This window comes from Calypte anna, chromosome 14 (genome assembly GCF_003957555.1).
Source record: "Calypte anna isolate BGI_N300 chromosome 14, bCalAnn1_v1.p, whole genome shotgun sequence".
NCBI classification, from domain to species: domain Eukaryota; kingdom Metazoa; phylum Chordata; class Aves; order Apodiformes; family Trochilidae; genus Calypte; species Calypte anna.
The window spans coordinates 3,868,138-3,891,261 of record NC_044260.1 but is presented as its reverse complement, the minus strand read 5'-3'; the positions used below and the strand labels follow the sequence as shown (position 1 = coordinate 3,891,261).

Below are 23,124 nucleotides of genomic sequence, written 5' to 3'. Positions count from 1 at the left end.
GGACTGAAGAGACAGCAGCAGCTTCCTCCACTGAACCTGAAGTCAAAAGACCCAGGACAGAAGAGCCCAGTGGAGCAGTCTCAGCCCAAACTGGAGTCATCACCTCTACAGCACCACAAGGACAGGCAACCAGTGAATGAAGAAGCAATGAGAGGAGCTGGAGTGAAGCAGAGTGGGCATGGGATGGCAGGAGCCCTAAAGCAGCTTTCAAAGAAAAGAAACCACAACTGTCACAGCTCAAAACATAGAGGATAAAGAGCTCTTTTTAAAGTCAGATTTTTAAACGGGAGGTCAACAGCTGTTTAAAATCACAAGGTGCCAAAAAGAATGGAAAACCCCTCCCAAGAACCCATATCTGGAACTGTTCTGTCTTTACCTATGGGATATATTTTCCTTCTTCTTTTTTAAAAAAAAAATATCTAAAAAAAAAAAAATAGACAACTGATTGTATGACTGCTGGGATATTTTTAACTGTCTTTTCTCCTTTTGGCTCCAAGGGGATGGGATTTGCAGTTCAGCATCTAAAGGAATGTAACACAATTACAGTCTGCTCCCTGGAAAGAAAACTCCTCACTTTCATGCCTTAATACTGTGCTTCTCAGAGCTTTGAACCATAGGACCATTTTAAAAAGACCACCTAAGGCAATCAGATGCTGAAAGATGGGTGCAGTATCTCACAACAACAGCATTAAAGAAACATGGTACCAAGCTTAAAGAAAAAGGCAAATGATTTTGTTTAAAACAGAAAAAAATCTGAATATGAACTAATGTTTATTTATGTGGGAATTCAGGAGGAAGAGTTGCAGGGCTCAAACACCTGAATTCCAGATGCAATTTCTCTCCATTCCCTCTGAGGGCAAAAAAGATGACAGAGAAACTGTATTAATTTAGACCCTGTAAAGATATTAAAAGCAAAGGGTTTTCTACGTTCAATGATCTCATACAATTATTCATCACTTGCTCTGGACAACAGCTGAAGCATCTTGATGACTGAGGATCCCCTGGGGAAAGGTGTCTCAAGAAGGTTCTGGGTGCATTTGATTGATCCCATCCTGTGCTGGAGCACCAGGTGTTGTTCAAAACAGCACTGGAGGTGAAGGCATTGCCATGGTCTCTGTGAACCTGAAAAAATATTGATTGGTCTTCTGCACTAAAGCAATCTGCCTTCACCTGTTGCTAGTGTAGTTCTCAACTTAGATGGATGGTGAGTGGGAGGCCAGGGTTAGGTAGAGATCTGTCAGTGACCTTCAGCCATGGCAAAGCTCCTGCGTCAGTCTTCTGAGAGCTGGAGTGAGAGGCAGCAGAGTTCATACATTTGTGTTTAATACAAATTCTGGAAGTGTGTAAAGGACAAGGCAAAAGAGGCCTTTAATTTTCCATGTGGCAGAAGTCACTGGAGGTCTTAAGCAGGTTTTCCAAAAGGAATTTGAAGGTTTCCTTGCATGTCCTGACTGCCTCTCCCACTTCTCCCTAGAGGACCATTTGGGTTGGCCAGTAGGAAAAGGCTTTTATTCAAACTGTGTTCCAGGCTCTGTGTGCTACAAGTACATCTTGGGAGCAAAGCAGATTGGAATCACTTCAGCCATGTAGAGCAGTGGGAGTGTGTTCTACCTTGGGACTGGCAAAGAAACCAGTGTGTAGCCTCTGGTAGCCTCTAGCCTAACCCTTTTGGTTTTATGGCCATTTGCAGTCCCCTTGGCTAACATGGCACAGAGATCTTTTAATTTAAAAACTGTTATGGCTTTGGTAATGGCAAGAGGGACTTCAGAGGCTGGGCTGTGCCTTTGGTAGGTTATCTCCCTCTCTGCACTGATTTGTTGTCAGGTTGCTGTCCTACACAGCTTTACAGTGAGATCTCAAAGCAGAGAGGTAAACCCACTGCTTAAACATGTTATAAAATCATTTCCCCAGTGTAAATGATACTGTCCCTGTATTTTAGGGATTAGGGAATAAGGCCCAACCATTCACCGTCTTGGGGAGGGGGAGAAAAATCCACAAAGTAACAGCTGGTAGCACTTGTTCCCTTCTAGGTTTCCCTTCTCTTTGCCAAATCCTATTCAATAATCAAGTCCCACAACTTGAATAAACCCAGCCATGTTTTATTCTCAAGTCAATTGTTTGGCAGGAAGTATTTCTGAAAGGAGGAAAGAATTCCTTGGTCTTGTGATTTGTGGTTATGTTCTGCTGTTAGAGGTATACAAAGTCTTAAGGACACTTCATTTACCTACAGCTTGGCTTTCATAATGTAGGGGGGTGCTTTTAGTGACAAGTTATTAGCTTGGATTTTAGTACTTTGAAATGATTTTGTGAAGGAGGGTTGTTTTGTTGGAAAGTTTTGTGGGGTTTTTCTCTACTGCTGCTTTTCTCTTGGAAAGTCTAAATAATCAAGCCCTAAACTTCAGTAAACTGGTCCAGTACCATGGAAATACATCAGCTAAATAACAGTGTTTTCCTAGATCAGCTGCTGCTTTATAATACCTCTTGAAAGTCCATCCTCAGGGTGCATGTACAGCTCTGCCTCCTCAGTATTTAGAGCAGAAAAACACTTTTTCACTCTTCCTTGTATGGCTCCCAATACCTGCTGGTTAAAATGCAAGTTGAGGATAAACAAATATCTTTGATCTGCTTGAGGTCTCTGGAACTTGTCAGCTCATCCTATCAGAGGATTTTTATTTATCAGTCTGCTGCATCCCCCTGCTACTGTAGGAAGCAGCTCTGCCACTTGCAGATTTCTTTTTTGGTAGGTTTGCCTGTATCACTGCCTGATACCTGGTAAAAATAACAATCCTACTAAATCCTGTTGAGAGCTGTGGAAAAATGCAGTGCTCATCTGGAACACCTGAGATTGGGGATGTCTCATTCCTGGCCTCCAGATGAATTCTTCAAACACTCTGCTCAGTCTGGAAGACAGCACCATTCTCCTGACACATCAGTTCCCAGCCCTGCAGAAAATGTAAAAATTATGTGGAATGAAGCCTTCAGCTAGAAAGAAAATGTTACCTTAATGGTTACCTTAATGGCAGTACTCAGATTATTTTACAGGGATTGTCTGCCTTGTTTTTATTGTCTGAAAAGTTGCATCTCATAGCTTCAATTAATTGTATCACCTGGGGGGGGGGAAGAAGTAGGAGCTTCACTGTATATTTTGTCTGCATAAGAAAGCTGAAGGCTTATTGAATATTTAACCTGTGCTAATTTAGACTTGGAAAAACTTTCACACTTTAAGAACTCAGTTCTAATTCACTTTTCACCATTCCCTATTGGTTTGGGGTTTTTTTCCATCTTAGGCAATGACAAAGACTAATATTGCTTTGATTGCAATCAATTTATAGCAACTTCTGTTGTCTCAGCTTGCAAAAGCTGAATGCAGTTGTTCTTGGATTATTCCACTCAAATTCCTTAGTTATTGTTTTCTCTTGACCTTGGCTCTTCTGCTCCAGGAAACTTTTTCCAGTGAGATCAACTTAATGTGATTTAGTGATAAGATTACACAGTGCTGAGCAGAGAACTGAAATAACTCATATATTCTTTTCAACTCCTTTTTCTTCCCCTATTCCTCCCTCCCCCATAGCACTGCTGCTGTCCCCTCTAACACCCCCACCCATTTTTATCCACCCAGGGGAGCAGCACCATGCAATAAGTTCTGCCCAAGGACTCAAGGGTAAAAACAGTAAAAATACCTGTGGTATAGAGCTCCTTAACAGGTTGAGAAAGGTCAATTTGGTCACCTGTTACTTAATTTTCATGCTCTGTTTTAAACTTATTACTGTTGAGCATAGCCTGTCCAGGAGGGTGTTTACAGAGACTTGTTAAAGCTTTCTAAGAGGGAAATGGTTGAATAACAGCTGAAGCCTTTGCTGTGCTTCTGAAGTGAATGTTGTGGTCTGGCTTCAGGTTTTTGGGGGCCTAAACTTGGTCTTGCATTCTTGAGACAGACATCTGTCTGATCTACTGACTTGGAGCTGTCAGTCAGAGTTAATTTCCACATTTTTTCCCTTTGTTCAGTAGGGAAATACCAGCACTGAAATAAAAGCTGAAGGAGAGAGGGCTGGTGACCTGTTTGTGAGCAAGTGAGAGTGTCTGACCTGAGCTTTCATACAGTGTGGTGGGGAAGAATTTTCAGTGACCACTGGGGATATTAAATTGATGTTAGAGCTTTTCATCTGTTAGCAAGAGGGTTTCCCAGTGAGATATTTGGTATCACTGATGTCATGTGTAGCATGGAAACTAATGTCAAAGTGGAGGGTGAAAGGAGGAACCTAGGTCTGGGGATCATGGATGGCAAGGATTTTATCTAATAATAATTCTCTACCTTTCCATAGAGGATCAAGAGCCATTTCTTCAAGCTTATTGTGTCAAAGAATTCATTTCCAACTGATTGGTTGTTTCATCTTTCTGAGGTTTAAACCATAACTTATAAATTAAGGTTTATCACTGTGATAAACATAGATCACATAAAATGTCAATATTAGGGAAAATCAACCCTCTGTTGTCTCTGCCACTGACCCGTTGTAGAAATATTGAATAACTTGGGGTAGAATGAACCTTTCTCTGCTGTAACCTCCTACTGAGAGCAGGTCCAACTAAACCACATTGCTGTGACTTTGTCCAGCTGAGCTTTTAATATCTGCAGAGATAGCTCCATCACTTTGGTCCATATTCCACTCTGACCCTGAGGTGAAAACCTTTCACCCTGAGGCAAAACCTTTCACCCTGAGGCAAAACCTTTCTCAGCTATCCAAGAATTTCCCATCTCTTCTTTCCCAGAAGGATTTTCCCATTTTTCTCTTGTTGCCTCTTCTCCTGTCACATCACCTCTGAGAACAACCCAGCTCTGCCCTCTCTGTATCTGGGCAGAGATGAGATCTGAGCCTGGGCACAGAACTGCTGGAATGATTTGATAACTGCTGGATGGAGTGGAAAAAAAATCACTTTCCTTGGCCTGGTAGCTACACCTCTACAAGTGCAGCCCAGCAACTCTCTCTCTTGCTGCAAGACATAGGTAAGAAATGAGTCCCAAAGTGAACTGGAACTACTTTGGATTTGTATGCAACCATCTTGTCCTTCTCTTCCAAGGAAAAGTGCCAGCCTGGCTCTTGGAGCTTTTAGGACAGGAGGCAGTGCTGATGACTCCTGGTTACATTTAGAAATATCTGTTCTTTACCTTCTCAAATGACAGGTTCAGTCCTGATGGGGAACTTGCCTGGTGTTTCTTCCCTAATGAAAAATCTGTCAGGTTTTTATGTCCTGCTGCTAATACGTTGGATTAGGGCATTAAGAATGAGCTTCTAAAGCAACAGAACTAGCTTGGTAATTTTGCCCTTGCTGCAGTGCCATCCTGCAGCAAAAATTATCTGTCTTCCTTTGCCAGCCAGTCTCTCAGGCAGCCTCCATTTCTCCTTCCCATCACAATTTTTCTCCTGTTTGTAGCTGCTTCTGTCAACTCCAGAGTCTTTTAATACAGCTCCTAATTTAATGCCATTGCTTGAAGGGCTTCATCTGGTGGGAATCTGCCCGTTGGGGTGCATTTACACAACAGATGGTTCAGTCATGTAACTTTTTGTTTCCTTCTGGATGAAAAATTATGCCAGAGCTGCTGCTACCAGAGCATCCACTACTGTCACAGAAGTGTAGCTTACAATGGAGCCAGCTGTGCTGCAGAAAACAGTTGCACTACAAGGTCATCTGGATGATGGGAGTGATGCTTCCTTGCTTTCTGTTGATCTGGACCTGATCAAACCACAGCAGTGACTTGGGGCTGCAGCTCCTCTCTTTTTGCAGCTGCTCAGCTGTTATTTGGCTGCCATTAGGTAGCTCAGCCCCCTCTCTGTCTGCCAGGTGGCTTTTAGGAGGGCAGCACAAGTGTTTTGTGAACATGGGGGTGAAGAGACACACAGGCAATAACCTGGCTGTGGTGTGGTGGTGGGATTTCTGTGCTAGGGTCTCTTTCACAACAATGAGCATTGGACTGAGCAAGACACATACTTTGGTTTTCTTGGAGCACTGTATTTCAATTCCAGTTTTCTAATTGACTTCTTTGTATTTATATGTTCAGAAAATTCTTTTGATACCTTTTCAATTAGACAACAATTAATTAAAACCCTTCAGGATACGTGGCTGGTCCTCTCCTTATGTGTCACTTGGAAGTTTCAGAGCTCGATTGTAGTTGTGCTCAAGGCAGAAGAAACCAATGACAGTACATGGGTGGCAGCTAAGGAAGAAACCTTTTAAATATTTTTTTTTCAGAGAATATTAAATTAGAACTGTGTAAACATAAGAGTTTCTATTTATTAACATGTGTGTGAGTGTGTGTGTAAATATAGATATATAAATGGTCCACGATTATTTCTTTCTTTCTGTTAAATGGTACTTTACAAGACTTAGATACAGTATGTTGGTAAATTCCCACACCAGGCACTAATTCTGAATGATGAACCTGTTCTAATAATCAATTTGGGCAGCCAGTAGAAGCAGCTTTACTTCAGCAATTGCTTTCATTCCTCCCACAGAGCAGAAGCAGCAACTTGGTACTTGCATCTTCCTGGGGTAGGAGCCCTTCTTGTGACTTTGTCACCCTTTCAGCAGCCCCAGGCTGAGCTGCTTTTCTGGCAAGAAAATCCCTCAAGTGGCACTAATGAAAGCTGGAATCCTTTCTCACCTCAAATGATCTCTAGATGCTGTATCAGGGATCTGTTCTATAAGTAATGGGATGTCATTTTTAACAGAGGCAATGGATGGCATGAGGATGCTGTAGGGTTGAGGAATTCCTGTCTGTCTGTCTCTCAGGTGGCTTAGCCAGCACCAGAGCACTATAAAATAGTTTCTTTTCATCTGTGGTGAGCTTATTCTCCTTTTATGGTGCTTCTGTATCTTCATAGGGTGTGTAAATCCCCTTTTAAACAACCCCCTAAGTGTTTTTCTAACGTTCCCATTCACAGGGTGTAAACTTTACCAAACTGGCCAAATTTCAGTCCCTGTTTAGTTCCACAAGGATCACTAAATTCCCAGAAGTGTGTGGGTTTTGAGAATTAATCTTACAAGATACTTGGCTTCCTAATTGCTCTTCCAGAAGTGGAAGCTCCTTTTCCTGTAAGGACCTGGGTGAATGTTTCAGCAGGGTCTCTGCTTGGGGTCAGACTTTGGTACTTAGGGGAGGGATGGGATGGGTGGCAACAGCAGTGCCCAGGGTAGGAGCAGGAAAGAGCTTTCTTCCTTAGCAGAAAATAACCCTGGAGAAAACCAGACTTCCCCTAGTATTTGGTTACTGCTTTGTGTCTGCTGCTGGTATCCCAAATCCTGGCACTTTTCCTGTGATCTGGACCTTTCAGTCCTGCTTCTGCCCCACCTCAGTTTCACTTAAAGCAGTCTGAAACAGAGCCTTCCTTAAAGCTAAGGGCAACATTGGGGAGAAATGTCTGCTCACTAAAGGAAAAGGAGATTTAAATGGAGCAGAAAAAGGGAGATTTCCTTCTGTTTCACTGCCTTGCTGCTAAAAGTCTGGTGCAGGACATCCAAATGTTCTGCTGATTTATGTGCTGCTCTTTTGGGGTGGACAGGCTGCTGAGCAGGCAAGGTGGCTCTTGAGCAAATGCATTGCTGTAAACCTACACTTGCTTCACCTTGTTTGGGTTTTTTTTTTTCCTCCCTCAAATGGGCTTGAAGTAGAGGGAGGGAGTCAGAGTATTGTTGTAAGGTTTTTTTTCAATTAGGAAAAAAAAAAAAAAAAAAAGAAAAATAGAGAATGTAAAAACTCTTTACTCAAGTACACTGAAACCAGAATGGCTTTAAAACACAAAAAATCTCACGAGACCATATTATTGCCTTGGGTTCTGGACATGCCATTTGTCCTGTGTTGTGACTCTCCTTGCCAGGCAACCTCTGCATAGCCAAAAAAATGCATTTAGGGCTCCTGTATCCATCCAGAGGGCTGTGTGTGACTCCAAGGACTGTTAAAAACTGCTAAAACAAAAGATGGATGTGAGCAACGGGGGGGGTAAGGCTGGAAATTTCAATCCAACTCTAAATGTTTGCTTTAATCCAGCATAATTGGGCTCTCCCCCTGTTCTGCAGAGCTTCATTCCCACTCAGGGAAGGCTCCAGTGTGGAATGAGGACCTGAGATACTCCAGGGGCTTGACACGAGTGTTTTGCTAGAAAGATCTGGGGGAGCCTCACCACTTTCTTCTAGATTTGGCACTTAATTTAAAGATGGGGACAGGTGGGGGAACCAAAGCCATGAGTGCATTTCAGTTCCTGGGGCTGCCTGAACAAGCCACCTTCAGCCAGATGTTTTTTGTGGATTTATTTTAATTATTTTTTATTTTTTTACAGTTGATATCAAAAGTGGGCTTTGTGACTTGTTTTTCACCATCAGTGCTTTTTAAAAAGCAGTTGTGTATCCCAAGGGCAGAAGCTCCATCTGGGGGTGGGAGGGGTTGGATGTGGAGTTGATCAGCAGCTTTTTTTGGCCCTGATGCAGCTCTGCTCCTCTGAGATGCTGAACTGCACAGCCAGACCCTGGGGATGCTGAGCCTGCTGCTGCTCACCAGATCCAACCAGGAGCATCCCAGGAGCAGGACCTGCATTTCCACATCCAATGGGATACAGTGGGGTTTGTTTTTTTTTTTTCTTTCATATGGAGCCATACATTTTTTTTAAAGTAATTTGAGATCTGAATGTGATTTCTAATGTATCAAGAATATTAATATTTTAAAGCTATAACAAAGTTTTAAATTTCTACTTTTTTTTTGTTGTTGGTTTTTTTTTTCATTTAACTGTTCTGTTACCTTAATTTGATGTTATGTGGTTGGGGAATGTTGCTTCTCCTCTTAGTATTTGTTTCTATAACCAGAAATAAAATTATATATGAAAGAGAAAATGCCCTGAAATTGCTTGTTGCTTTTGACTGCCAAAATTCCATCCTTCCAGGGTAGGATCACACTTGGGCTGAAATTCCTGCAGCAGTTTGTGCCCCTTCTAATAGAGTGAGGGGACAGAGTTGGTGAGTGAGTTGGTTTGGTTTTTTTCCTTTTATTATTTTCATTAAGAGCTTTAGGAAGGAATTATGTGGCTGATGCACATACTATGTCGCAGACACTAAGCTGGGGGGGGAGAGTGGATCAGCTGGAAGGCAGGAGGGCTCTGCAGAGGGACCTGGACAGACTGGAGAGTTGGGATGATCCCAACGGGATGAGGTTCAACATTCCAAGTGCTGGGTCCTGCACTTTGGCCACAACAACCCCATGGGGAGCTCCAGGCTGGCACAGAGTGGCAGAAAGGGACCTGGGAGTCTGGATTGCCAGGAAGCTGAACAGGAGCCAGCAGTGTGCCCAGGTGGCCAAGAAGGCCAATGGCATCCTGGCCTGGATCAGGAACAGCGTGGCCAGCAGGTCCAGGGAAGGGATTCTGCCCCTGTGCTCAGCCCTGGTGAGGCCACAGCTTGAGTCTTGTGTCCAGTTCTGGGCCCCTCAGCCCCTCAGGAAGGAGATTGAGGTGCTGGAGCAGGTCCAGAGAAGAGCAAGGAGGCTGTGAAGGGATCCAGCACAAGTCCTGTGAGGAAGGGCTGAGGGAGCTGGGGGTGTTGAGGCTGGAGAAGAGGAGGCTCAGGGGAGACCTCATCACTCTCTACAACTCCCTGAAAGGAGGTTGGAGCCAGGGGGGGGTTGGGCTCTTTTCCCAGGCAACTCTCAACAAGACAAGAGGCCATGGTCTCAAGTTGTGCCAGGGGAGGTTTAGGTTGGAGATTAGAAAGAATTTCTTTCTGGAGAGGGTGATCAGACACTGGAATGTAGTAGTGGATTCTCCGTGTCTGGAGATATTTCAAAAGAGACTGGATGTGGCACTCAGTGCCATGGGCTGGGAACTGCAGCAGGAGTGGATCAAGGGTTGGACCCTTCCAACCCAGCCAATTCTATGATTCTATGAAGACCTTGCAGTGTTTCTAAAGAGTTCCCAGCCTACTTTTGATCCCTTGTCAGTAATTTGGGAAGCTGTTACCTCCCAGCAGAGGGAGGATGGGAACCTGTGTGTGGCTGGGGTTGGCAAAGCTTCCCCTGGGGATTATGAACTCTTTCTCCAGCTCTTTCATTCTGGCATGAAGTTAACCATGGTTATTTTGAAAGATATTCTCCATTTCAGTGAATTTCCCTGTGTATTTCAGCCTCTATTCTCTATTTCAGTGGATTTCCCTGTGGCTGATGATTTTTGTTTCCCTTAATCACAGGAGGACAGAGACTTATTCACCTACCTCATAGGTTTATCCTTCTTTGTCCTCCTGATGGAGGTGTAATTTTAAATTTTTCTGCATTTATTTTGACTAGAAGTCATTCTGACTTCCAAAAGTTTAATTATTAGTATCTTTTAAGATAAGGAACTTAATTAAGTATCTTTTAAGACCCTACTTGATACCACATTTGACTGTTTAATTTATTTTTTTAAACAGTGTAGCAAAGCTGTTCAGCCAGAGCCTTTTCTTTCTTTCTTAAGCTTGAAATTGTGTCTTTGCCTGGGCTGAGGCTGCCACTGCCTCTTCAGAGGACAAAAGGGAGCTGAGGTTAATTAATTGCCCTGTTAATGAACTTTAGTACCAGGGCCAGGAGGTTGCCCAAGGGTTGGGGACATCTCCCCGCAGGGTGATGCTCAGCACGGTGGTGTCAGGAGTCAGGAGGAGATGTTGCTCGTGGGGAAATGTTGGGGATGCTTTTGGAACCTCTGAGGTCACCCACAGAGCAGCTTTTTTGTCACATCTCCTGCCCCTTGCGGGACCTGCGGGGTTTGAGTGGGTCACAGGAAAGGCTGATGGCATCTGTCTTTTTCCTTTTTTCCTTTTTTCCTTTTTTTCCTTTTTTCCTATTTCCTTTTCCCTCTTTTTCCTTTTTCCCTTTCCTTCTTTTTAATTTTCCTTTTTCTTTTTTGCTATTGATCATTTCCTTTTCCTTTTTATCTTTTCCTTTTTCTTTTTTCCTTTCTCCTTCTTCCTTTTTCCTTCTTTTTCCTTTTTGCTTTTTATCGTTTCCTTTTCCTTATCTTTTCCTTTTTGCTTTTTCTTTTTCCTTTTTCTTTTTCTTCTTCCTTTTTTTTCTTCCTTTTTCTCTTTCCTTTTTCCTTTTCCTTTTTCCTTTTTTTTTCTTTTTCTTTTTTTTCTTTTTCTTTTTTCTTTTTTCTTTTTTTCTTTTTTCTTTTTTTCTCTTTTCTTTTTTTTCTTTTTTCTTTTTTTTCTTTTTTCCTCTTTTTCTTTTTTTCTTTTTTCTTTTTATCTTTTTCTCTTCCCTTTTTCTTTTCTCTTTTTTCTTTTTCTCTCCTTTCTTTCTCCTTTTTCCTTTAAACCAAAACCGAACTTTGCCCCTCGCTGCCCTCCAGGGATCTTTTCTCTCAGGTCCAAGTCCCGACCCCTTCCCCATACCCTCTGCGCTGCCCTTGGTGCCATCCTCACCCCAGAGCACGGTCCAGAGGTGGAGAACAACAGCGTTACCCTCTCAGTGCACAACCACTCCAGAGGACATTGCCCTTACCCCTTCTCCCCTCTTCACACAGGGCAAGGTTCGGTCCAGTTTCCGCAGGACCGGGACCAGCCCAACCGGAACCTTCACCCGGAACCTTCGTTCAGCAGTAGCCGCGTCCCCCCGGAGCGGTGCCGCACGGACCGCTCTCCTCTGGGGGACCACTTTAACAGCGTACCGGGGCGGGGGGCAGCGGCGGAGCCTCCGCGATGTTCACGGCGGCGGCCGAGAGCTTCCTCAGGCAGGCGAGGTGCCGAGGGGGGGCTGGGGAGCGGGAAGAGGGCCGAGGTACCGGGGGAAGGCAGCAGAGCTCCTGCGGGGCGGGCCGGGGTCCTCTCGGAGGCACCGGGCCCGGCGGGAGCTGTGGCTGAGGGGGGAGCCGGGGTCTGGCGCTGCCTGACCCGGGAGCGGGGGGGGGAAAGGGGGCTGGGGGTGCATCCCCAGCCCTGGGCTTCCGAGGAGGGTCAGGAGTTGGACGGGAGCGGTGTGGAGCTGACCGGGATCTGGACGCTCCTTCTCTCCCCCCCCGTTCCAGGGAGATCCAGGAGGAGGAGCTGAGGAGATTCGCCTCCCGCGTCGCCGCCCTCCTGCAGGCTCCGAATCCGGGCCCCGAGGCTGTGGATTGCCTCCAGAGGCTGCACCTCACCATCGCCGCCACCAAATACCCCCGCAAGTGAGTTGCCCTGGTGTTGCCAAGCAGCAGAGTGGGGCTTTCTTTGGGAAAAGAATCAAAGCAGGGAGGGAGAGGGATGTCGGAGGGGGCTTCGTGGTTTAAACACATTCTCAGGTCAAAAAACTGCTGAGGTCAACAGAGATGCAAAGCTCTTCTTTGCTTTCCCACCACCGCTGCTAAAAGGGACCCCACTCCTTGGGCAGTGGGAGGACCAAGTGTTTGTGTCACTGAGCACTCCCACTGCTGCCCAAAGGAACAAAACTGGGGAGCAGAGAGGAGAAGGTGGCATTAGGCAGGGTTAGTGTCAAGGGTGAGCATCTCAAGAACACGCAGGAAACAAAGCCCTGAACCTTTTCTTGCCTTGCAGTGATGCTTTGCTCTGGTTCTTGCAGGCTGGATGGCAAGTTTGTGGAACTGCTGAAGACAATGCTGTGTTCATCCAAGAGCCCTGAGCAGATTCAGGTGTTATGTGCTGCCATTCTGAGAGAGATGTCACCTTGCAATGATCTGACCCTCTCCTGTGATGAGATTCAAGATACAAAGCTCTTGAGCCTGGTATCCTCCATCCTTTTGGCTCAGGTAAATGACCTGTCAAGTCTGAAATCCTCCCCTGTCAATATGGATTTGCTTTCTGATCATTCCCTGTTTGCTGAGCTCAAGGAGAGTGAAAATCAATTGGAATTAAACTAGGGGAGAAAAAAACAAAAACCAGAAGCAGTTCTGTGTTTGTTTATGGAGCTAAATTATTCTGCTTTGTGTAGGAAAAAGTTTGAACTTTTTTGTGTTTATTTTTGTTAACAAAGAATGCTTAAAATCATCCTGAGGGCCTCGAGTAGGCTTGTAACTAACTGGGTGCAGAAAAGAACATTTTAGTGCCAGCTGCTGTCAGAGGCTTCAGGTTGTGGCTGCTTGAACCTGATAAAAAAGATTTGAGGCTGAATTTATTACAATTACTTTTTGGTTTTATGGCACTGCCTTTCATGTTCAAATATAAAAAAATATCCAGAGAGCCCATAAAACATGTGGGGCCATAAATGTAGATAGTGCTTCCAAAATCTAGATTCTACATGGAGAAGAAAACACGAGGAACCTTTTCTGTTTTGAGTGCTGCCTGCTCTGACTGCCCTCAGGGGAATAAGATGGAAACCTTTTTTTTTTTTTTCTCTTTTTTCCCCACTTCTACTTCTTTTACTGTTATTGCACCTATTAAAGAGAAAATGTTTTTCTGAACCCTTCTGCAGCTTCTCACTCTGAGTTTCACTGTGTGCTTAGAAATGCCTCCAGCATTTCTGATTATTCCTCTGAGTCTTGCTTAGCTGGGGGAAATAAAACCAGAGAAATGGAAAAGAGTGACCTGTTATCTATAGGCTGCTTTACAAAGAGCCTCTCTCCCCTCCCCAGCCTTGAGCCTGTCCTGCAATTCAGTGTAAAAACCATACCCTGCCTCTTAATTTTTGTTAGTTTACAACTAAAACTTTGAAGATATTTTCATCCATTCTTGGTGTTACTAAAACTTGTTCTATTTTAGTCATTTCAGTGCCACTTCTCAGCCATGGGAGGCAATGAGTAGCAGCCTCACACAGGAAGGCAGCCACATTCCAGCAGAGCCTTTAAGAACATCTTATAAATATTTTCATTTGTCTCTGCTTTGGGTGGAAATCCTCCTCCTCCTCTTTGTCCCTCTGCACCCTTGGCTTTGCAAAGCTGATGTTCCTTTTGTAAAGCTTTTGATTTCCCAGAAAACTCTGGGGCTGCATTAGGAGCTCAGAAGCTGCTATTGAGCTGAGTCCTGTCAGGTTTTCCTCTGAGCAACACCAAATGTTTCAGCAACACACAGAAGCAGCCCCATCATTTGCAGTGGGCTGCAGCAACTGTTTCATTTGCCCTCACAGCACAGATCTGAACTTTAAACTTCCTCTTCTGGCTGTTGCTTTGGTTGATCTGTCCACGTCTGCTCACAAGAGAAGCACAGGAAGTAGCTCGAGTCATGGGGGAGGTTCCCATGGTGAGCTCACCTGTCATTCCCTAATTCCTTATGGTGATCTGGTATAAATCTTACTGCCAGAGGTCAGTGTTTATTCAGCCCCCAGCTGTACAAGACCCTGAGGGGCAGAGGAGGTTTATTTTTTGATGGAATTCTTAGAGAAAGAAAACCTGTCAGTAGTCTGGGCCCACCCATCATCTTGAACAGAGTCATCTTGGATGAAAGAATTTGGCAGCATCTCAGATCTGCAACCAGAACAGCCTCCAAAAAAAGGAGGCTGCTTTATCTTCCACATTGTGAGGACCCAGTGAGCCCTACAATGTGTTACAATAATTCCATTTCCTGGTTGTAAATTTCTAATTTCACATCTGAGCTACCAAACTGAGCACATGGGGAGTAGTTAGTGCTAGGTCTCTGCTCTGGAACTGAAGGATCTTAGTGTTTAATTTGAAGATCCCCATTGCAGTTTTTCCACTTTAGGTGATGCTTATCCTACACAAACCTGTTGCTCCATCCAAATCCTGGGATGTGTGAGATGCCATTGCAAATGAGCTCTGTAAAAGAATCATAGAATCACAGAATTGGCTGGGTTGGGAGGGACCTCAGAGATCATCAAGTCCAACCCTTGATCCACTCCCACTGCAGTTCCCAGCCCATGGCACTGAGTGCCACATCCAGGCTCTTTTGAAATATCTCCAGACACGGAGAATCCACTACTTCCCTGGGCAGCCCATTCCAATGGCTGATCAACATCTCTGTAAAGAAATTCTAATCTCCAACCTAAACCTCCCCTGGCACAACTTGAGACCCTGCCCTCTTATCTTGCTGAGAGTTGCCTGGGAAAAGAGCCCAACCCCCCCCTGGCTCCAACCTCCTTTCAGGGAGTTGTAGAGAGTGATGAGGTCTCCCCTGAGCCTCCTCTTCTCCAGCCTCAACACCCCCAGCTCCCTCAGCCCTTCCTCACAGGATCTGTGCTCCAGTCCCTTCACGGCCTCCTTGCTCTTCTCTGGACCTGCTCCAGCACCTCAATCTCCTTCCTGAGCTGAGGGGCCCAGAACTGGACACAAGACTCAAGCTGTGGCCTCACCAGGGCTGAGTACAGGGGCAGAATCCCTTCCCTGGACCTGCTGGCCACGCTGTTCCTGATCCAGGCCAGGATGCCATTGGCCTTCTTGGCCACCTGGGCACACTACTGGCTCCTGTTCAGCTTCCTGGCAATCCAGACTCCCAGTTCCCTTTCTGCCACTCTGTGCCCAGCCTGGAGCTCCTCATGGGGTTGTTGTGGCCAAAGTGCAGGACCCGGCACTTGGAATGTTGAACCTCATCCCGTTGGGATCATCCCAACTCTCCAGTCTGTCCAGGTCCCTCTACAGAGCCCTCTGTGAAGGAACTGTGTTCTTTCTGTGTTTCACAGTGACACTGATGTCTGATGGACAAATTTGTATGGGCTGGGTCTCTAGAGCTAAGAGATTATCTTCCTACCTTTACTTTTGCTTTATTTTGTAGGGAAATAAGGCTGATGTGTCTGCTGTGGGGCAGCATGTTGTGAGAGTCCTTGAAAGAAAACTGCCTGAAGGTCAGAATGCTCGATCCCTTCTCCCTGTCCTGTCAAATGTCATCAGTGTTTTACCAGAATCTTTCACTGAAGGTAAGATACAGAGGAAGGCATGAGATTGCCACCTGGCTGTGATCTGTGTAATGATAAGAATGCTCTGGCTGGGAGCAGAACCTGAAAACTTCTGATAAAACTGACATCTTTGCCCCAGGGAAAGTAAACTTACTGGGCAAGATGTGTTTCACCAGTCCAAAATGGGAGTGGGCCTTGGTGGGTCAGAGACAGGGACTGAGGCTGGGGGAGAAGCACATCAGCTGAGGGGTAGCAGAGCTGTGCTGCAGAGGTTGCTTCTCTGCTTGCTCTAGCAATGACCCTCTGACTTTCCTTGTACAGAGCAGACTGATGCAATCAATAAAAAGCTTGCTGAGTGGCTGAGGTATGCCAGCATTCAGCAAGGAGTTGGCCAGACCTCTGGAGGCTTCTTCTCCAAGTCCAGGAGCAGACAGGTGAGAGCTGAGTTGTTGTGGTCATCTCAAAGGGGTATTTGTTAGTCAAGTACCTGCTGTTTCAGCTTCCCAGCAGCAGCTTTTTGGGGAAAATAACCTGGGGTAAGTGGTCAAGTCACCTAGGAAAACAAAGTAGGAGGATTTCTAGCTCCAAGACACTGGAGTTCTGCTGTAGAGCAAGAGCTTTGATCCTTGAAGTAGTTTTTGAAGGGAGAATCTTTTGGTGACCAGGTACCTTAGAGTACAAGCTGATTGTAAAAGAGGGCTATGTCAGAGAGAGGGGCAAATTCTGGGTTGGTTGAGCTGGGAAAAAGGATCCAACACATCTGGCTTTTCTCTCTCTGGGTAACTGCATAGGGCAGATATCCATGGGCTCCCTGGGCTCAGTGGTTTCCTCCTTGCCAGCTCAGCCTCTCTCTGGAGATCTGACCTGCTGCCATCTCTTCTCACAGCCTAGCCCTGTCACAGAGGTGGATGGTGCCATTGCCACAGACTTCTTCACAGTGCTCTCAGTGGGTCAGCACTACACACAGGACCAGTGGCTCAACGTCCAAGCCTTCTCCATGCTGAGAAATTGGCTGCTGTGCTATGGGGGCAAGGGGACAAAACTTCCTAATTCAGGTACAAACTGAAGGGGTGTCTGCTCTGAGGTGATCAAACCCAGCAAGTTGTAGGAATATGGGCAAGAGTTCAGAGCTCTTGAGCTAGGAGCAGGGAAACTTTGGGAGGGGATGTCACAAAACCTTCTGTTTGATCCATATTGAGCCTTCCATGAGGAATTTATTTAGTGGGTCCCCTGGTTTCTGATAAAACACTGTGGGCACCTGAGAAAAAAAGGCCTGGGTTGTGGGAAACAGCATCTGAGTGTGCTTAAAACACTCCCTTCCTCCTCAGCCTCCTTTTCTTCAGAGTGCACTTGGGTTCAGATAGCTCCCTTGCTGTCACTGGGCAGCCCTGTGTGTTACACTGTGTCACACATGAGCTGCTACCTGTAACCTTTATTGTGTAGGTGACAGATCAGGACTGGAGAAGCCTGGTATGGCCATGGTCTCAACTGCAGCCCCATCTGGCCACCTGCTTCCCCCAAAGGAGCATCTGCAGGAGAAAGCCTTTGAGTACTGCCAGAGGTTGATTGAGCAGAGCAGTCGGCGTGAGTCTTGCCATGAACCCTCCTTGGAGCCCTCTTGGTAGTGTTCCTGGGAATGTTTCTGGTGTTTCTTTGGGATCTCCCTTCCTGGAGTCCACAGTCAGAGGCATGGGACTGGTCACTGCTACTGGTGCAAGCCATTGACCAGTCGTGAGCTGGGAGGTTGGGAGGGATTTGAAGACAATGGCCATGTTCTGCCTCCTCCCCTTGATTTGCAGGGGGGGGTGTTGAATTTGGTTGTCATTAGCCTGGAACTGGGATCAGTCTGTATTCCCAGCTGTCCTGAAATCTGGGCTGGTGCTCAAAGTCACAGCCTCATGTTCCTGTTTGGACTCAAAGTTTAACTTGGATTCCTTTCTCTGGCAGGACCCCTGAAGAAAGATGATGGGGACTTGCAGAAAGCTGTAAGTACCCAGAGGTGAGGATGGAGCTCTGGGACTTGTGGCTTCCCTCACTCTGATCTGACTCTCTCTTCTCTTGCAGTGCCTCATTGAGGCAGTGAAAATCATGGACATCATCTGCAAACAGAACTCCTCCTATGTGTCCCGTGCAGTTTCCTTCCTCAAAATCCTGCATGGCAGAATCTGTGGGGATGCCACTTATGCCAGGGTGCTGCTGCCCATTGCCCAATTCTTTCTGAACCACAGTAAGTCATCAGCTCTCACTCCCTCCTCCACAATCTGGTTTAACATTCTCTCAGCACAGCCTTTTTCCTGGCAGTTTGCTGGCTGCCAGAGTTGGTAATTCAGCTTTGGCTTTACTCTGGGATGGGTGATCCCACTGCAGGAGACCCAGCAGCTGGGCTAGCCCATCCTCTTTAGGAAATTTAAGTTAAATAAAATAAATTTAGGTTATCCCCTGGAACCCTTCTCAGCAGGGCTGCTGGGTGGGCTGTGCTCAGCTGCCTGCTGTGTCCTCCCAGGCAAAATGGCAGCTGTGGACTGCAGTGGGATCTACAAACACTTATTCTCTGATATCCCGGCCCAGCTCTTCCACAACCCATCACTGGCCTTTGAATTTCTCCAGTTCTGTAAAGACAACAGCCAGCTCTTCACTGAGGCCTCCAGCATATTCAGGCAGAGCTTCCCAAATCTCTTCAAGGTACTGTTTGCAGGAGAGAGCCTGCTGTGTGTTCCTTCCTGTGCCCCAGAACCTTCTGTTTGCCTTTCAGTGCTCCCCAGAGCACCTCATGGCAGCATTCCATGCCCTCCATGCTAGGGAGAGGATGGGCAAGAAGGGCTGTTACCAAAGCAAGTGTTTTTTGGAGAGGAAAGAGGGTTCTGGGTGGGGTTGGCAGTGCCAGGAGAGGAGAATCAGCATTGGTATTATTGCCAGTGGCTTGGGAAGCACTGAGCACACTTAGGACACAGCATTTTGCTTCTGGAAAACCTGAATAAATTGAAGCCTGCCAGCCACTGAAACAGCTGCCAGATGACTGTGTTGAGCTTCCAGCAGCCTCCCAGGTTTTCACCAAACCCTCAGACTTTTCTGGTTTTGCTTTTCCCTTCCCTTTCCCTTTTGGTCACGGTGTGAGAATCATCTGGGTGTGTGGTGGAGTAGCAGGGATAGCACAACAGTTTGTGCTTATTCCTTGCAGTTCCTGGCATGGAACAGCCCACCCCTTATCTCTGAGTTTGTGGACCTTCTCCCCTTTCTGCTGGATGCAGGCACAGCTGTTGAGATCTTCCATTTGCTGCTCGACCTCCCCTGTTTAACTGCAGCTCTGGACATCCAGCTGAGGTAATGCCACCTTCCCTTCCTCCTGCTTCCTAATCAGGCTTCTGACAATGGCCACAGCCCCTCTGAGCCTCAGCTGCCCTCTGGCTGCTGCTGTCACAGAGTGAGAGGCATCTGCAACAGTCAGGTTAACACAAAGCTGCACAGATGTCAGACCTCTTGTCTGAGTAATGTGCTCAGAAAAGGGAGTCATCCTAGAAGCAAGATGTTGGTGGGCTTCCATGGCTGAGGGATACAGAGCACCATTTTCCCCTTTCCTAGGACTGATGTAGAAACAATTCTAGAACTACTGCCTGAGCCCAGGAGGGTCTGAGCATTTATAATTCCTGTCATCCTGTCAACCAACTTGCTTTCCCTGTTTCACTGGAAAAGGACTTTGGGATTCCACCTATGTAGTGGCCCATTCTCATAACACAGCATGTCCTGTGTGTGCCTCCTGCTAGGTCATCTGCTCTTCCTACCTCTGAGAAGTCTTCCTGCAACCCAGCCATGAAGCCAGCCACCTGCCTGGAAGCCTTTCACCATCCCCTCTACAAGAACCCCTTTGAGTATCTTCTCCGCACCAAGTCTGCTCCTGAAGATGCCCCAGAGAGGTAGGAGACTGCCAGAAGGGTTTGGTTCATCCCTCCAGCTCTGGGAGGCAGCACTGGGATTGCTGGGATGGGGTGAGGTGGGTTTGATCTCCCCTGCGTTGGCTTTGCTGAGCACTCAAAGCCCTTGGAGGGGGACAGGGAAGGGCAGCAGGGGAGCAGCAGGGAAGAAGCCTTCACCAGTAACTTTCCTCTTGCCCCCAGGCTGATTCCACTTCGGCAGCTGCTGGGATCCCTGGCCAGCAGCCCAAGGGTGGTGCAGTGTGCTGAGACTGTCCCTGTTTTACTGGAGCTTTTTTTCAGGGTGGTGGTGGAGGTAAGACCTCGTTGGGGGAGCTTGGCTCCCAGTCATGCTGTGGGGATCTCTTGTTATGTGAAGAGCAGTCACAGAAGAAGTGTTAAGACACTGCAGCTTCAACAGAGGGGTACATGAGGGGTGGGATGGTGTAATACTGGCATGAACCAGCCCTGAGCTGGCTGTTTCATCTGGAGAAACAAAGCTCCAGGGTGCAGTGTCAGACATCATGCTGTAGAGAAGGTGGGTGAAGGCAGAATGAGTTCCTGATACCTGCTTTGTGCACTGCTCCTCCCCTCCTAGATCAGGCTGTGCCAGCCCTCTCATCTGGCTGGTTGGTTTGGGTTTTGGCTCCTGGCAGTCTCTGGTGTTGCTGAAGCAAGGGCTGTTTCACAGTTTGCAGACAAAGGGCTGATAAACCAGCTGGTGGTGCTGCTGCTGCAGAGGAGTGACCAGCTCTATGAGATCCCAGCATTTAAAGATGATGTGTACAGGTGAGTTGGGGCAGGAGGCCCAGCCAGTTTCCCTGCCCTTCTGCTGGCTGCAGCCTGGGACAGCCCAAGAACCTTTTAAGTTGTGTCCTGGTCCCTGCTGTGACACATCTCTGGAAGCTGCAAAATGGGAACTGCACCTTTAACCTTGCTGGAAGTATCCTGGGTGCTCTCAGCACCTCCTCTGGTCATGACCATCTTGCCCATGGTCTGAGCTTTACTCATCTCTCTCCTCCAGGGTGCTAAGCTCACAGCTGGTGGTGCTCTGCAAGCTGCACCCTGCCCTCATCGTGGAACTGTCCTCAGAGATTCTGGAGTTCTCAGGAACAGTCAGCAACATCCAGGACAAGGAAGCCATCTTCATCCACCTAGTAAGCAAGTCCTGCCTGCTTCTCCTATGGGTTACTCCAACTCAATGCACTCTTTGGTCACCTTCCCTCTTGTCCTAGCATGAGCTGATCTATTTGCCATTTCCTAAGGATGATTTGATTCCCTTCTGCTTGTCCTGAGCATGTCTGCCTTCATTTCAGGTCTGGGCTATTGGAGAGTTCTTGTCTGTGTCCTGTGACAAGCGCTGCACTGGGGAGCAGATCACCAGGTTCTTTGAGACCCTAGAGGTTGTGTTATTTGAGATCACCCAGCTCCGACCTGTGGCCAGCACCCCTCACTATCCCCCCTGTGCCATCACTGCCCTGATGGTCACCTTGGCCAAGCTGGCAGCTCGGAGCCAGGATTTGATCCCCAGGTGAGGAGGAGGAGGACAGATGGCAGGGAAGAGCAAAGGGCTGAGCCAGGCAGATCTGATGGGTCCAAACACAGATGTTGGCTACTGTTAAATCATCGAGTTTGGCAAACCTGAAACTGAAACAGGACAGAGGAAGCAAGCTGGGAGAGGGGGGAGCACCGTTTGGGGAAGTGGGATTCATCTGCTGACCAGTGCTCTGTGTAGCAGGAGGAGGGGGTGGGTGTTCATCTGCAGTGGGGTCTTTTGGAGGGCACAAGCTTAAGCAGTGACTTTACTGGGTGCAAAGGTCCTTCCATGTTCTTTCCTACAGAGTGTCCATATTCCTGTCCAAGATGAAGACGTTTGTGCAGAACCCTGCTGTCACCTCTGTTTATTGCAAGGAGGACCTCGAGGAGATCCTGACACGGGCAACTGAGCTCATGAACCTACTGAAAATGCCGAGCTTGGCTCACTTTGTGTTCACACCGCCTGTAGGCGTGGCCAGCACAGGGTTTCAGAGGGAGGTGACTGATACCCTCCCTTCTGCCCTGGGGATAGTCACCCGGCTCCTCCAGCCTGCTCCTGGCTTCGTGCCAGGCTGAGGGCAGGGGTTTCTGAGAGGCTTCAGCCTGCTGCTGAAGCTCGGGGCTGAGGCCCTGCTCTGATCTGGAAATGAGGAACAAATGATAGTGAATGAAACAGAAAACAGGAATAAGTAGAGCTGAGGCTGCTCTTCTGGTCTGAGGTCGTTTGTGTTGCTGTCTCCTAGTGCCTGTTGCTTTTCTACCACCTAAGCTTATCTTACCTCTCCCTGGCCAGTATGGCTTGAAAATCCTGGTGGATGTGTGTGAATGTGGCAGGAGTGGGAGTGCATGAATTTATACCCTGCCAGCATGGAGTGCCCTTTTGGGGAAGTACTTCTCCTTCCCTCCCCTCCTCTGGCTTCTTTCTCCCTCCTGTTTGCCCTCAGCCATGCACACACTTTTTCTCTTGCCTGCTGGCAGCAGAAACAGCCAAACAAGGTGGAGACAGCAGCAGTGACTCTGTTCATTCTGCTGCAAGCCTCACTGCTTTTCTGTCTTACCATCAGAGTCAAGGTATTGAGATCCAAGAGACAGCTACCAGACAGGAGCTTAGAGAGATTTATTGATCCAGTTTATTGTTGACACTGAGAGCATTTCTTAACATACATCAGCCCCGTGTCAACCAGGCGCCATGCAGTGTTCTGTGGCTGCAGGAGGAGTTTATACACATTGAGCTGTACAGTATTAACAAATGAAGGAAGTAAATACATCCCATTGCTCCTCCAGGGAGAAGCAAGCCCTCATGCACACTTGTAAATAGCTGGGTTTATTTACAGTCTGTCTCAGTACCTGACTGCACTATGAGCAACACACAGCTCTGGGGCTGTTCCCCACCTCCAGGGATCATGCTCAGTGAGGAGCAGAGGATTGCATCAGCACCACTGATCCTGTCTAGTGCAAACCAAACCTCCCGTAAGCCCTGGCTCCCAGGCAGAGAGGAGTAAGGAGTCCATGCAGTTTGTCCAGGGGCTCTAGAGAGCTCATTTCCCACCCTAAAAACCTGCTGAGCTCTCTGGAGGATGCCAGGCCAACAAACCTGCTTGATTCCAAGTGGAGTGAATCACCAGGAGCCCAGTGGGGCCCCGAGCCTTTGCTCGCCTGCCTGGTGCAGCTGAGTCAGTGGCTGGCGGGATGATGCTTTGTTCCCAGTTCCTGGTCAGCCAGCACCCCAGGCCACTTGGCATGAGTGTGGCCTAGCAGAGAAGCAAGGCACTAGGGTCTTGGTGAAGGTGCTTTGTCCATTTTGCCCTGGAAAATCAGGCCAGGCAGCGTTGAAATCAGGAGCAGGGTGTTATTCCCCACCTGGGTCATTGACCCTCCTTCTGCAAAGTGCAAGACTGA

At 47.2% G+C, this 23,124-nt stretch overlaps 2 protein-coding genes across 3 annotated transcripts in view; both read left to right on the top strand.

Annotated features, from left to right (window-relative positions):
- Positions 1-8,813, top strand: part of FOXK1 (forkhead box K1) — a 55,531-nt gene extending 46,718 nt beyond the window's left edge. The window contains 1 exon segment of the mRNA XM_030459508.1: positions 2-8,813. Within this exon segment, the coding sequence (XP_030315368.1) occupies positions 2-140 (139 nt within the window). The 3' untranslated portion in view covers positions 141-8,813.
- Positions 8,814-11,627: 2,814 nt separating this feature from the next.
- Positions 11,628-22,300, top strand: AP5Z1 (adaptor related protein complex 5 subunit zeta 1). 2 transcript variants are annotated; one of them, XM_030459506.1, is made up of 17 exons: positions 11,628-11,747; positions 12,033-12,170; positions 12,563-12,749; positions 15,661-15,802; positions 16,103-16,215; positions 16,668-16,836; positions 17,225-17,365; positions 17,729-17,766; positions 17,846-18,008; positions 18,285-18,463; positions 18,960-19,102; positions 19,543-19,692; positions 19,894-20,005; positions 20,381-20,478; positions 20,714-20,846; positions 21,006-21,220; positions 21,531-22,300. In XM_030459506.1, exons 1-17 carry the CDS (start codon positions 11,707-11,709, stop codon positions 21,799-21,801), a joined length of 2,433 nt encoding a protein of 810 aa, XP_030315366.1. In that variant the 5' UTR covers positions 11,628-11,706; the 3' UTR covers positions 21,802-22,300. The 2 variants fall into 2 exon arrangements, with proteins under 2 accessions (XP_030315366.1, XP_030315367.1); XM_030459507.1 differs by lacking the exons at positions 16,103-16,215; positions 16,668-16,836 and having other exon boundaries at positions 11,631-11,747; positions 21,531-22,297.
- The last annotated feature ends 824 nt before the right edge of the window (positions 22,301-23,124 follow it).